General features: G+C 39.5%; 1 protein-coding gene across 1 annotated transcript; it reads left to right on the top strand.

Annotated features, from left to right (window-relative positions):
- The first annotated feature begins 463 nt into the window (after nt 1-463).
- On the top strand, nt 464-12,238 carry ccdc39 (coiled-coil domain containing 39). Its single transcript, XM_038718427.1, has 20 exons — nt 464-710; nt 3,536-3,655; nt 3,769-3,915; nt 4,011-4,169; nt 4,284-4,376; nt 4,686-4,814; nt 4,951-5,142; nt 5,229-5,332; nt 5,422-5,554; nt 6,433-6,627; nt 6,726-6,890; nt 6,987-7,124; nt 8,278-8,486; nt 8,673-8,796; nt 8,918-9,077; nt 9,254-9,360; nt 10,462-10,602; nt 10,860-11,039; nt 11,204-11,292; nt 11,616-12,238. The coding sequence occupies exons 1-20, from the start codon at nt 612-614 to the stop codon at nt 11,791-11,793; spliced, it is 2,862 nt and encodes a 953-aa protein (XP_038574355.1). The 5' UTR covers nt 464-611; the 3' UTR covers nt 11,794-12,238.
- The last annotated feature ends 372 nt before the right edge of the window (nt 12,239-12,610 follow it).

Below are 12,610 nucleotides of genomic sequence, written 5' to 3'. Positions count from 1 at the left end.
CTATACATGTCAGAGGTTGCACGCCTCTGGAGCAACCAGGGGTTAAGTGTCTTGCTCAGGGACACAATGGTGGATGTCTCACAGTGGGAATCGAACCCACACCAAAGGCAAGCATCTTATCTATGCGCCATCACCACCGCAAAACTGAACTACTGCATCACCTGACTATTGAGACAGAGGACAATAATATTAAGGATCAACACTGTTCTTGGAAAGCTGAGTAGGTCTCTATTCACTATTACAATCATTCGGCGATTACAATTACAAATTTTGCATAGGAGTCACTGGAGTGGACCTGTGTGGAGCCAGTCCTGTAGTGCGCTATGATTGGCCAGTTTGCGTATTCGGGGCGTGGCTTAGCGAAGGCTGCAATAAAAGACTTGTGACGTATAGCGGACAACGTCACGTAAAGTGCTGCAGCATTCTTTGTAGCCTCGCGCAGCTGTGGTTGCCATGGGCGACTGACAACAGACAGTTAAACCGGAGAAGGAACAAAGCTGATTGCAGTTCATTATAATGTAGCGGCAACGGTCATTACTTATTCTCATCACAATTATTCTTCACTTTTGAATTATTATTCTTTTGTTGACTTGGTCGAGCAGTGCAGGAAAATGTCGAGCATTCTTAATACAGTTTTATCAGAGGTAGGCTGGGATGAGCGCTTTGCTATCCCGGAACCTAACGCTGAAAACAAGGCTTTGATAGAAGAGGTGAGTGTTGTTATAATTATTTATGACACCACGAATTCAACTGTTTGTTTTAGTATCTGCAAGTTAAGTAAGTAATTGATAGCGCTGTGAATTAATGTTAACTAACGTGGTCAGTATTGAGATCCTAACGTCTTAGACTAACTAGATGACCACATAAAAAAAGTTTGTTGTATGAAAAAAAAGAAATCATCATCAATGCCAAATGCAGAAAACTGCCAGATTTAGGCTATGCTTTTAAAATGTGTGGAATTTTGCGATGTTTTTACATATTATGTCTGCATATACATATAAGTGTACCTACTGAATGTATACATATTCGCTGAATTATTAGGTGACTTTATATTTGTAGCAGAAATGTTTCACAGCGCTGAATTATTTAGATGGTTAATGATGCCTGAAAGTTCGTTTATTCAAAAGTATAGATACATACATACGCGTAGGAGCCATTATACATGAGGAGGACATGTCCCCCACACATTTCAAAATCAATGTTTTGTCCCTCACGTCCTCACTTTTGTCGGCGATTTTGGAGTTGGCTCATAGCCAGGCGGTTTGAGTGACTTGTTAATCAATCACACACTCCGCATCAGACATAATTAAACAGTTGAAACGCGGAAAAAAATCATGTTGGCCTATAGAAAACATGCGACACAATGCAAAGGTGGTGCTGAAAAGTTAAGGGAGAAAAAAAGAGTGCGCTCGAGGCAGGTGCAACAAAGTGCCTCAATATTACGTTTATTTTGTGCTGTTCTTTTTGAACCTGAAGACAGCAGTGTTGCAGGGTGGGTAGTGACTTGTTAGGAGTAACATTATTTTGCTAAATAAATAAATACAATTTAAAAAAAGTAATTGGCACCTTTTCACGTTCCTTTTTTAAGACTGTAGCCAACTTTTACTCTTTACTCCAGTATTTTCTGTGGGCCAGTAATCTACTTGTAATTCGCTACATTATCCGTTCATAACTTCACCAGTCTGTAATCTGCAATAGGCTTCGTTAACCGAATGTTCTTTTATAGCGATGTCAGACAGTGAGTCGATAAACAGAAGGTCGCCGGTGAAACGAATCTTGGCTTCACTCAACAGCTACCAGCTGTTATTTATTCAGGAAACAATCATATTTGAGATGCACAGAGAGAGAAAATACGGGCGGATAAAACAGTCCTGTTGGGCATTACGCATGACGCACAGCTTCCTCTGTATGTAGGCCTAGGTTTACCTGCTTCAACAACGAGCTGCTCCTTGTTACTGCCACAATAATTCCTTGCATTGTAAAGATTATTTAGATGCTTTAGGAATAATCAGATTGTTTTGGCTGCCTGTACTACTGCAAAGCAAGTGGTTTGGTTGGCTACATGTCCATAATAAAAGATGCAGGCAACAATAGCCGGCTGGGCAGCAAGCCTGCTAATCTAAAGTGATTTTATCAACACATTCATGGAGATTTAAAAAGGAAAATAATTATTAAACAGAAATAACTAAAAATAATCAACCAGCAAAACAAATTGCATTCCCTAGAAATAACCTGTTGCACAGCAGCTGTTTCGAAACCTGATGAACAGCAGATATAATCTATGATTAGCTTATACTTTTAAATGAGTAGGTTTGTAATTGGTTTTCTTTTACTTTTTATGGGAGTAATTGTACTTTTTCTTGAGTAAAGATTTTGAGTACTCTACCCGCCACTGGCCAGCGGCACCAGTACGAGGGCTGACATGGTGAACATGAGACAGACAGCAGAGATGAGGTCAATAGCAGAATAGAGTCAGAGCACCAGTTTATGGTCAGACTGATGATGATTGATGAGGCTTATTTAGTTATCTACTCAAGGGCTCAGCTGAAGTGATTACCTTACTTTAGGAGTGTTAGAGGGATGTTTTTAGTTTTGAAAATGTATTTTAATGGCTCATTTAGTTATGTACTCTACTTGAAAAAAAATTAGAATAAAAAGTAAAAGTATAAAGTTCTCTAAAGACCCAGAGCCCCGACTCATGCTTTGTCTGGAGAGCGGGCTGACCAGGGACAAACTCCTGGGCCACTTTTTTGCCTCGGTTTGTGACCATCCTTGACCTTAAAAACTTGTGCCTTTGAGGTGTGTATGTGTCTCGGCTAGTCGACATATTCAATTCTAAAACTCACGTAGTAAAAAGACTTTGTGAAAGACAAATCTGTGTTCACAAATATTTGTTGCAGGGAGAGTCAGGGCCAAGAGAGACACAGGAAATATCACAGACAGCTTATATCAAGTGTAACATTAGATATGGATAACTAAATACATTTGTACTGTGGCTAGTTACATTAACTAGCAGCTGTTCCATGGTTTTAATGGTAGTCTGTTTTGTTCTAGTTATATTATACTCCCTCTCTCTGACCCTCTCCCTCTTCGAGTTTTCATAGTCTCCCCTCTCCAGTCTATCCAGTCAGCCTCTCCATCTTCTGTCACTACAAAGACCCTCTTTCAGCCACACTAATAAGTACATTCTGTTTTCAAAAATCATTAGGAATGAGCATTTAAGTGCTTTATTTAAAATAAAAAAATGGGGGGGCATGCCCCCGAACCCCCCTAGCATTTCAGTGTCCCCCCCAGGTTCAAAGTCGCTCCTACGTCCCTGGATACATAGGTCATGTGACACATATTTAAAATATCTTACCACATAGGCTCACACAAGCTTCATCAGTTACTATTATATAATGCTTTATTTTTTATGAACAACTGCACTGCAATTGTAAGCATCTAGACCCTGTGAGACTGCTCACAAGAATAACCATGCGACAGGTTGTATGTCATATATGTTATGCTTTCAATCTGATAACTTCCTCTACAACAGATTCGTAAGAAAGAGACTAAGTTGGGGCAACTGGAAAACACTCTTGAGGGAAACAAGGAAAAAAAGCAGTTATTGACTGAATTTCTCAAAAATGCAAAACATGAGCTGGACAATACCGAGGTAGGTATATCCGAAGACACCGTTTATTATTATGTGTCTGTTCTGGTAATTGGATTACAGTCATAGTGTCAGGGTGTGTTGTTAATTTCTCATTTTGATTTTAATGCACTTAGGCTCTGTACAAGGCAAAGGAAAGAGAAGAAGAATTGGAGAAACACCTTATGGCCCTCGGAGAAAGGGAGACAGGTCGCCTGGCACAGGAAATTGCTAAAATGGAGAGTGACCATAGAGCTTTAGCAGAGAGAAGGAACATGCTAGAGGTCTGTACTATCCACAACATAAATACTTTAAAAATAGAAACAATTATAGCTGCTGGTGGCAAAATGTGCTACATAACCGTTGTGTATACCCCCAGAACCATATATTCAAGGCTAAACAAAAGCTAGAAGAGTTTAAAGACCAGATGAACTGGGACCAGCAGACTATGGATGCCTTTTTAGAAGAGTCAGCACGCAAAGATGAGGACACAATGGCCATCATCAAGTACGCCCAGCAAGATGAGCAGAGGATCAAGGTAGAGAGAAATAAGACTCTACATCTATTCTGATTTAAGCAGCAGTTACATCCAAACTAAACTACAACTCTGACTCATCCTGAGCTAACAGCTTTATAATCTCTCCTGATGCAGTCACTCACTCTGGCTATAGAGAAGAAGACACTGGAGGCCAATGGAAAGCGCAAAGCACTTGACAAAGAATTGACTGAGACTATATCCGCACAGGTACTGTAAGAAAACACTACATTCTCACTGTTTGTATGGAAGATGTTTACCTCGTCTATACATCAGTCAAAATGCCAGTGGTACCTGGCAGATGTTTGTTTAGGAAGAACGCATTTTGGCTTGACAGCAAAACATTTTGCTTTTTATGTCCCTAATTATGTAAGATGACATTTAATTGCTTAAGAATAAATTAGGATATACATCATGTTGTCCTTGAATATCACTTCCATGGGAAATTGTTTGAAATCTTTAAGCCACAGACTGTCACAGTGTATACGACAATACATTTTTCTTCTGTTTTCCTAACAGATTGCTTTGGATAAAACTACAGAAAACTTGCAAAAGGCCCACCTGGAGACACAGCAGCTCATCCACCAGTGGGAAAATACAATCAAGCAGATGAAGCAACGAGACGCTGAGATGCAGCAGTGTGCACTGGTAAAAGACATGCTGACTCAAACTAAAGCATATTAACGCCTTAAAAATCAAAGCCAACAGAATGTGCACGCACGCCAAACAGGTAGACTTGAGTAACAAGTCTTTGTGTTCCTGTCTTGTTCCTTCATCCAACCAGCAACTTGCCCAGGCCAACCAGAACATCAGGGAAAGGAATGCCACAATTATAGAGAGGAAGCACTTGCTGGATACTCAGAGGAACAACAACAAGGAAACTGAGAGGAAGATAACCATAGCCAACCAACGGGCTGTAAAGCTGCGGCAGGATTTGAAGGAGCAGGAGAATAACTGCAGCAGGCTGCAGGATGAGGTCAGCTTCCGCTCAACATGAAAAGCTTTTCAACTACAGTTGACTAAATGTTTGTCACTTGAGAATCCTGTGAATGTGTCTTGCAGCTGGATAGTTGCAAAGGTGCACGGGACAGAGCAACCTCTGATGTGGAGTCTGTGACGTCCCACATATCCAGAATGAAGAAAGACATACAGCAAAACAATGACAGGTCCGTGGAATTTTAGAATGTGTGTCTGTTGCCATATTGCCACTCTGGCTTTAGTAGGCAAGCTCTGTCTGCATATGTGTGTGCTGCAGACTCAAGGACACCAGGGCCTACAATGTTACACTGGAAGACAAGCTGAAAGTTGTGACTCAGACCGCCCTTAGTGAGGAGGAGAGAGCTGCACAGATGGACCAGTTCCTCAAGGACGAGGAACTGGCGATCAAGGTAAGCAGTGTAACAATCCTGAACCATAAACTGTTTATTTGCTGTAGTGGCAGTTGGAAGAGAACTGTTGTTGAACATGTTACAACTCTTTTTTTTTCTCATCTCAGAGCCGTTTTGCATATCAGCACACTCTTTGATTATTATTTATGCTAGTAACTACTGCAGTAACTACTGCTGTTGCATGCGCTGGGCAACGTGGCATGGGGGCAGTTATCTCAAACAGCGAACAGTTCTCCCGCTCACCTGTTGTATTTTTTATCATTGAATATACTCTTTGAATTGTACCTTATATTACCATATAAGGTCATCATGTATTGGAAAGATATACAAACTTTAAGGTTCACATTAGAGTTGTGGTGCAATTACAAAGATGAAATAGATTGAAAATGACCAGTTTTTGAACCCAAAGCAACATTGCTCATTGGTTTCCAGGGCATAATTTCCACTGTGCATTGGAAGAGGGGACAGATTTCAAATCTTGCTTTTGCAACCCTCCACTTTTACAGTTTCAGTTTGATTTACTTGCTAAGATTAATCTGAACAATGTCTGTTTACAGTCTTTTCACCATAATCCAGACGAGAGGGGTCTGATTTACTAAAATTGTTAATACATTAATCTCGGATGCCTTCATCACTTATCCTCGGCTCACCCCAATAAGCTTCATCAAAGCAGCGTGTGCTTTGGGAATTCTTTTTGCCTTTGGGTGTTGCCTCTCATGCGACATACAGTGCTCCATGGCATGTTAGAGAGTTGTTTTGTTTAAAGACCAAATAAAAAAAAAGATGTTGTGTTATAGGAATCACTGTTACATTTGAGAAGGCATCTTATATTGTGCCCAGAAATATGTAATACTGTGTAACCCTGTGCTTTGCTATAGGAGTTGGATGTCCAGCTGTGTGACTACAGGGAGGAGCTTTTTTGTCGTAAAGAGAAGTTGCAGGCCCTCAAGACAAAGGAGAAGGATTCTATCGCCCATGTTTCGAGGAGTAAATCCACCATCACCAGGTTGGACAGCCAGCTCAGAAAAGTGGAGAAGGAACTTATGAGACAGCAGATGACCACGAGTGAACAGGCACGCTTACAATAACACTACCCAGCATTCCCTAGTCCGGTGTTAGGCCATGCAATACACAAATAAATATTTTCCTTTCACTTTCCTGCATCATCCAGGACTCCCAGATCATCTGCCTGGGTAGAAAACTGGCACAGCTGCAAGGTGACATTCACTCAGAAGAACAGGAGATGCTAGACAGGAAGATCACTGAGCTGACTAAAGCTTTAGAAGAGAAGAAGAAGATAGCAAATATGCTTACCAGCACCCTCAAAGAGTCTGAGGTCAGTCTGAATATTTTTTCACCATACTATTCTTTTTTTTTCACACACTGAGCCAGCGAAACAATTCCATCTCACACGCATCTTTGCCTCTGACAGGATGATATTCGCTATTTGAGGAAAGAGATGGAGAAGTCAGAAGCGCAAAAGAGAGATCTGGCCAACAAGGTAGAGGAGCTCATGCTACTCCGCAGCACCAATGAAAAGGAGCTGAAGAGACTCAAGCTGAGGAAACAGGTAACTAACTGATGTCATAGTTATTAGTCACAGATGTGCAGTTCCCAGTAGGTGTTCAAACCATGTTTAGGAGATTAGACATAAGACATAATGATTATTTTTTGTTAAGTTTGTTAAGGTCATATCTCATATTGGAAGGTCATTCTCCACATTTCTGAAATAATTATTTGATTGACAGAAAATGAGTTGAGGGCTAGTTTGATTAGCAAAATTACAGTATGTCATTAATCAAATAAGATGAATGGTTACAGCGCCTAATCTGTGAACATCTGTTATTTATCTCTGATTAATATCACTGTAAATTGAATAGCTTTCTGAAATGTTTGATGGAGATACACTACATAGGGCTGTAAGTAACAATTTCTTTCATTATGAATTATTCTTTTATCTAAGTGTTTAGCCTGTAGAATGTCAGAATTTAATGAAAACTGTGCCGTCACAGTTTCCTGGAGCCCAAGGTGACCTAACCAGCAGTCAATTCATAACCAGACTCCAGGAAGTTACTTCTTCCAGAAATAGCCAAGCCTCTCCATAAAACGCAGAATTACACTTCGGTTATTGTTTTGAGCTAATATTAAGCTAATGACTATGCTAAGCTAACAGGCTGCTGGCTTCAGCTACATATTTACTGTACAGACATGAGAGTGGTATCAAACTTCTCATCTATCTCTTGACAAGAATACACATTTATTCCAAGATGGTGAATTATTCCTTTAATCAATTAATTGATTATCAAAGTTAGTCACTTAATTTTCATTTGACTGATATGGACTATTCATTTTAGCACAAGAGATAAATTAATGATTTATTTTACATTTTATAGACAAAATGAGTAACGAAAAATCATTATTATTATTATTTTTTAGAATAATCACTTACAGCTCTAATGCTCACTATTAGGAAGTTAATGCAAGCTCTCCAGCAATCAAGCACAGCTGCATTTGGAGACACCACTGGATTTGTTTTTTGCCACCACATGCCATACCTTCCACACATACATTTACATACAATAGCTAAGACGTAATCAGTCAGAAAATCTTTAGAAGGCTTTTGCACCAGAAAATAGCAGACATTATGTGATCTGGAAATGAGCACCATCTGCATGCAGAACAAAACCACTGTGTTGCTGACCTCACATGTTCTTCCTCATAAGGACAACATGGTGGACCACAACATCATGAAGATAGAGGTCAAACGTATGAGGGATCTGCTGTACAACAAGGCAGACACTGTGCTGTCCTTGGAGAAGAGGAAACTGGAGCTACAGAAAGCCATAAATGAGAGGGAGGATGAGATCAAGGTGTACAGAGAAATGCTCAGCCAGCAGCTCAAGATCAGTGAGCAGGAGAGACAGAGACTCAGGTAAAAACTGATCACCTGTGACTGCAAATCTTACTTTCCTGTGGTCTTGTGCTCATCTAGTTGACTATTATATATAAACTATAAACTTTGCTCTCAGCTATGTTCAAACAGCAGGGTGTATACTGAACTACATTAGCATTTTTACAAAAAAAAAATCACTTAAGATAGCAATTGATTCTGTTTCAGTGTTGAACTGAATGAGAAACTCTCCAAGATCGACATGATGAAGAAACGCTTTGAGGTGGTGACGCTTTCAATAGCAGCTCCTGAGGGGGAAAAAGAAAAATCACAGGCTTACTACATCACGAAGGTAAGAGGTCTTTAAAAACGCCATCATGTTACATACATAGTTTGTTGAAGCTGAACAAGGTGAGATTTGTTCCTGCAGTGCACACCAGCACTTTGAATCACTGCTGTGTAATTTTCATCAGGCTGCACAAGAGAAAGAGGAGCTCAAGCGGAAGGGAGATGGTCTGGATGCTAAAATCCGCAAGATGGAGTTGGAAAATAGAGCTCTGGACAACACCATTCAGTTGTTCAACAACAGTAACTCAGCATTTCGCAAATCCCTCAACAAAACAAATGAAACCAGTACGTATGACCAGGTAGAATGAATGTAACTAAACCAGCGACACACTTATCGGGGATCATCTGCATCTGTTATATGATTTATGTATGTTTATGCATATGTTTATGTATTATGTATGTCTCTTTGTTGGTTAAAATCAGTCAGTGATCACAAGTAATTTAGACTGTTTTGGTTTTAGGTCCAGAGTACCAGGAAAAGCTGAAGCTAGAAGAGCAGTTGAAGGCAGCTGAAGAGACGCTTAAGTATAAGAAAAGACAAATCCAAGAGCTCCAACAGGACTTACAGGTTATTTCTTTTTATAGCCAGTGTTGAGCAGAACATTTAGAAATGGAAAAGGCAATTAATCCCTGAATACTAAAATACCTCATCTTAATCAGTAACATATCCTGTTACTGTACTCACAGAAGTAACTTAGATTTACAATACATCCTGTAAAAGTCATTTTAAATATGCTAAACTCTGTCAAACATTTGTTCACATTTGTTGCCCATTCCTCATTTATCCCTAGTATGATAGTCAATCACATCATAATAGTTGATAGTATTAAAAAAAATAATCATAGTTTCTCTGGGACCAAGAATTCTGACTGACTACTAAAAATGTGCAAACAATCCCTCTCCTGCATTGGGTCACACCAGCTATTCAAAATTGTTTTTATAAAGTTCTTCTGAAATTCTTGCTAATGGATAGCTTGTTTTGAACTAGTGATTTACTAAAACTTAAGAAATGTCTTAGCTAGTAAAGACGTTAATCATGTGCAAATTAGTTGCTAGGAATATCTGTAGTGCTGACTAATCAGATGCAATCAACTATGTAAACAGGAAGTCACTGCAGTGTCACAAGCTGTAACATAACTTCCAAAATAACAATTTCATCGGGTCAAACAATATTTTAAGCTTAACTGCTAATTACATTTTTTATTGAAATGTATTAACAAATATATTAACAAACAGCTGGTGCAAACTATACTTATCTGAGAGAAATCTGATTAAAACATAAAAAATAGTATCAAAAGTAGAATCAGTCTTAACAGCTCACATGATGTATTCTTGAACATTTAATATGATTTCAGTATGATTTGCAGTTGATAGCATGACTTCCTTCGTTTCTTAAGAGCTACAGTAATACTGTACCATCTAAAATGTCCTGCTTTCTTTCAATGTACTCTTCATTTATTTTTATTTTTATTTTACGTTGTCATCCTTGTGAAAGCATTCTCTCTTAATTTCTTTGTCCGCTTGTCCTCCATTCTCTCTCTATGTCTCTCGTTTTCAGTATCACACAGTTAGCTTTGTGTATTCTTTAATTGTGTCCCTGCCAGAGAAATTGCTTTTGTGTGCTTATGTGTGTGTGTGTGTGTGTTTGTGTACCGCCCTCCATTTCCAGGACATGAACAATACCTTTGAGAGTCTGCTGCAAGACGAGCAGGTGGAGACAGATAAGATAGAGCAAAAACAGTCATTCATCAATAAACTGAACAAAGAAATTGCTTCCCAGCATGAGAAAATTGACAGAGCCACAAAGCAGGTTTGATGTCAACCTGTTCCAGTTTTTCTAGTCACTTTTAACATCTTTCACAATTACAATATGTGTATTTATGGTGTAACCTGCTTGGATATCAACCTGATTTGTTTTGTCTTTTTTGACACAACCCAGTGTACACTACAGTAACAATATGCACTGATTGTGTGTGTATATACAGTGCACGTATACTGGAATACAAACATTTATTTGCAGTTACCACAATCATATTTTAATTTTGCTATTGTCCTGCCGTTTGCAAGTGCTCTAAGCTGACGAAAGAGATCCGCTCAGCAAAAAACACCAAGGCTGAGACTTTTGAGGAGAAGGACATTAAGCTGAGGGAGTTGAAAGAATTCAACAGGAGTATCGACAAGATGCTGAACGAAGCTGTGGAGGACAAACCTGACCTCAGAACAGTGTTGGAGAAATACTTCCTGCAGGTATGCAACAATAAACACTGCATTGTTTTATATTCAGATGATTCATTTAAGCATGAAGATATGACAGGCTGTGCTTTACTGTCATTTTGGAGTCATTTAGGGGGATTTGCAATAGCAAAAACAGGTTTCCTTAACTGTCTTTTTTTTTCTGCTGTTTTTTTCAGGCCAATCTGACTTTTCCATCTCCTTCTTCCACTCCTACGAGCCATCGGAGCTCCAAGACAAACTCTGCCTGCAGCTCCGCCTCCCTCAGGTCAGACTTCTTGCTAAAAACTCTTCCCCAGAGAAGGTGAGAGGTTACAGAAATAATGAGCGCTTACTGTCGGATGGCCATTGGTTTAAACTTTTGAACTGTTACTGCTCTCGTGCCAATGGATTATAACCATTTGGCTGAGAATTTCTCAGTGAGAAAGACCGTGGTTGCCTGACCTGTCTTTAACTGTATAAATAAAACGTTAAAATATTTAAAGATACCATTCGAGATTCTTTGCACTTTTTTAACAAAAAATATTGAGAAATTTTGTATGCTGCTCTCCCTCACTATCTTTATGGTGTTGTTCTCTCTCTGCACTGTAGATCTCCTGCGTCGTCAGCAGGCAGCAGCCCCAGGGCCTCTGCTCTTCACTCCCCCGTACTGAAGACTGTGGAACTGGGCTTGGATCTGACTGTGACCTCCTCTCCTCTCACCACCTCCAGACGTTCCAGCTCTGCGAGCACCAGCAGCAGCAGCAACAGAAAGCTAAAGAGCCCGTAGTGTGCTGCTCCTCTGTCTGATGGCCGATGTATCATCATTCTTTATTTTCTCATAAATTATTCATTATAGTTGCACAAAATAACGTTTTATTATCTGATGGACACAATTCTGAAGAGGTTCAGGATAACTTGTGTGGGTCATTCTGTTTTGTGATGGATTAAAAAGTCTGTTACTGTTAATTTTAGTATTATGTGTAAGTGTGTTATTTGTAGACTTTGTTGATTTCTTTGTAGTTATTTTATTTATTTATTCAACTGTAATGTAGCCTGAGGAAGACAGTCACATCCTCCAAAAAAAGATTGGAGGTGCCCACCATGTGTAGACAGACTTAATTTGAAAAAAGAAACACGACCCTTGTTTTTTATTTCCTGTTCTTGTTTTTATGGGGTTTGTGTCTCAAAAATGTAACTGACTCAAATACATCTCAATAAAAAGACAGAAAAATCTTGCTGCCACAGTTTGTCTTTGGTTGTTTTAAGTTAAACTAAAACTTATAGCACACATGGGAACGGATAATTGTCCTTGGAAATTGCATGCTTGACCGACTAAGTTCCTTCTCATATTTCATTGAATGGTATGGCTTTTCGGTCATCCACTCAAATCCCTCCGGCCCAGATAATTTTCCAAGAGTCTATTGTTGTTGCTGCTGCACCTTTTGAATAAGGGTATCACTTCCTTGTACAGAACAAAAGTAGCCAGAGGCTCTGTGGAAGCAGGCGGAACACAACGATTTTGCTCTTTTGCTGGAATAAAGCTTCAACATGCTGCTGCTGATCCTGTTTGCTGGATGTTTGGCCTCATGCTCTTCACAGACAAG

This window comes from Micropterus salmoides, unplaced genomic scaffold, assembly GCF_014851395.1.
Source record: "Micropterus salmoides isolate LMB-PRFRI ecotype aquatic unplaced genomic scaffold, ASM1485139v1 Ms_hic_scaffold_14, whole genome shotgun sequence".
Classification (NCBI taxonomy): Eukaryota; Metazoa; Chordata; class Actinopteri; order Centrarchiformes; family Centrarchidae; genus Micropterus; species Micropterus salmoides.
Note: the sequence above shows the minus strand (reverse complement) of the source record. Positions and strands in the feature narration are given on the sequence as shown.

What these genes read in the sequence shown, in the direction of transcription:
- ccdc39 (XM_038718427.1), top strand. Translation starts at nt 612, where the DNA reads ATGTCGAGCATTCTTAATACAGTTTTATCAGAGGTAGGCTGGGATGAG. An exon ending in GCAGCAGGCTGCAGGATGAG is followed by an intron (nt 5,143 to 5,228) that starts GTCAGCTTCCGC and finishes TGTGTCTTGCAG; the next exon opens with CTGGATAGTTGCAAAGGTGC. An exon ending in CAGGAGAGACAGAGACTCAG is followed by an intron (nt 8,487 to 8,672) that starts GTAAAAACTGAT and finishes ATTCTGTTTCAG; the next exon opens with TGTTGAACTGAATGAGAAAC.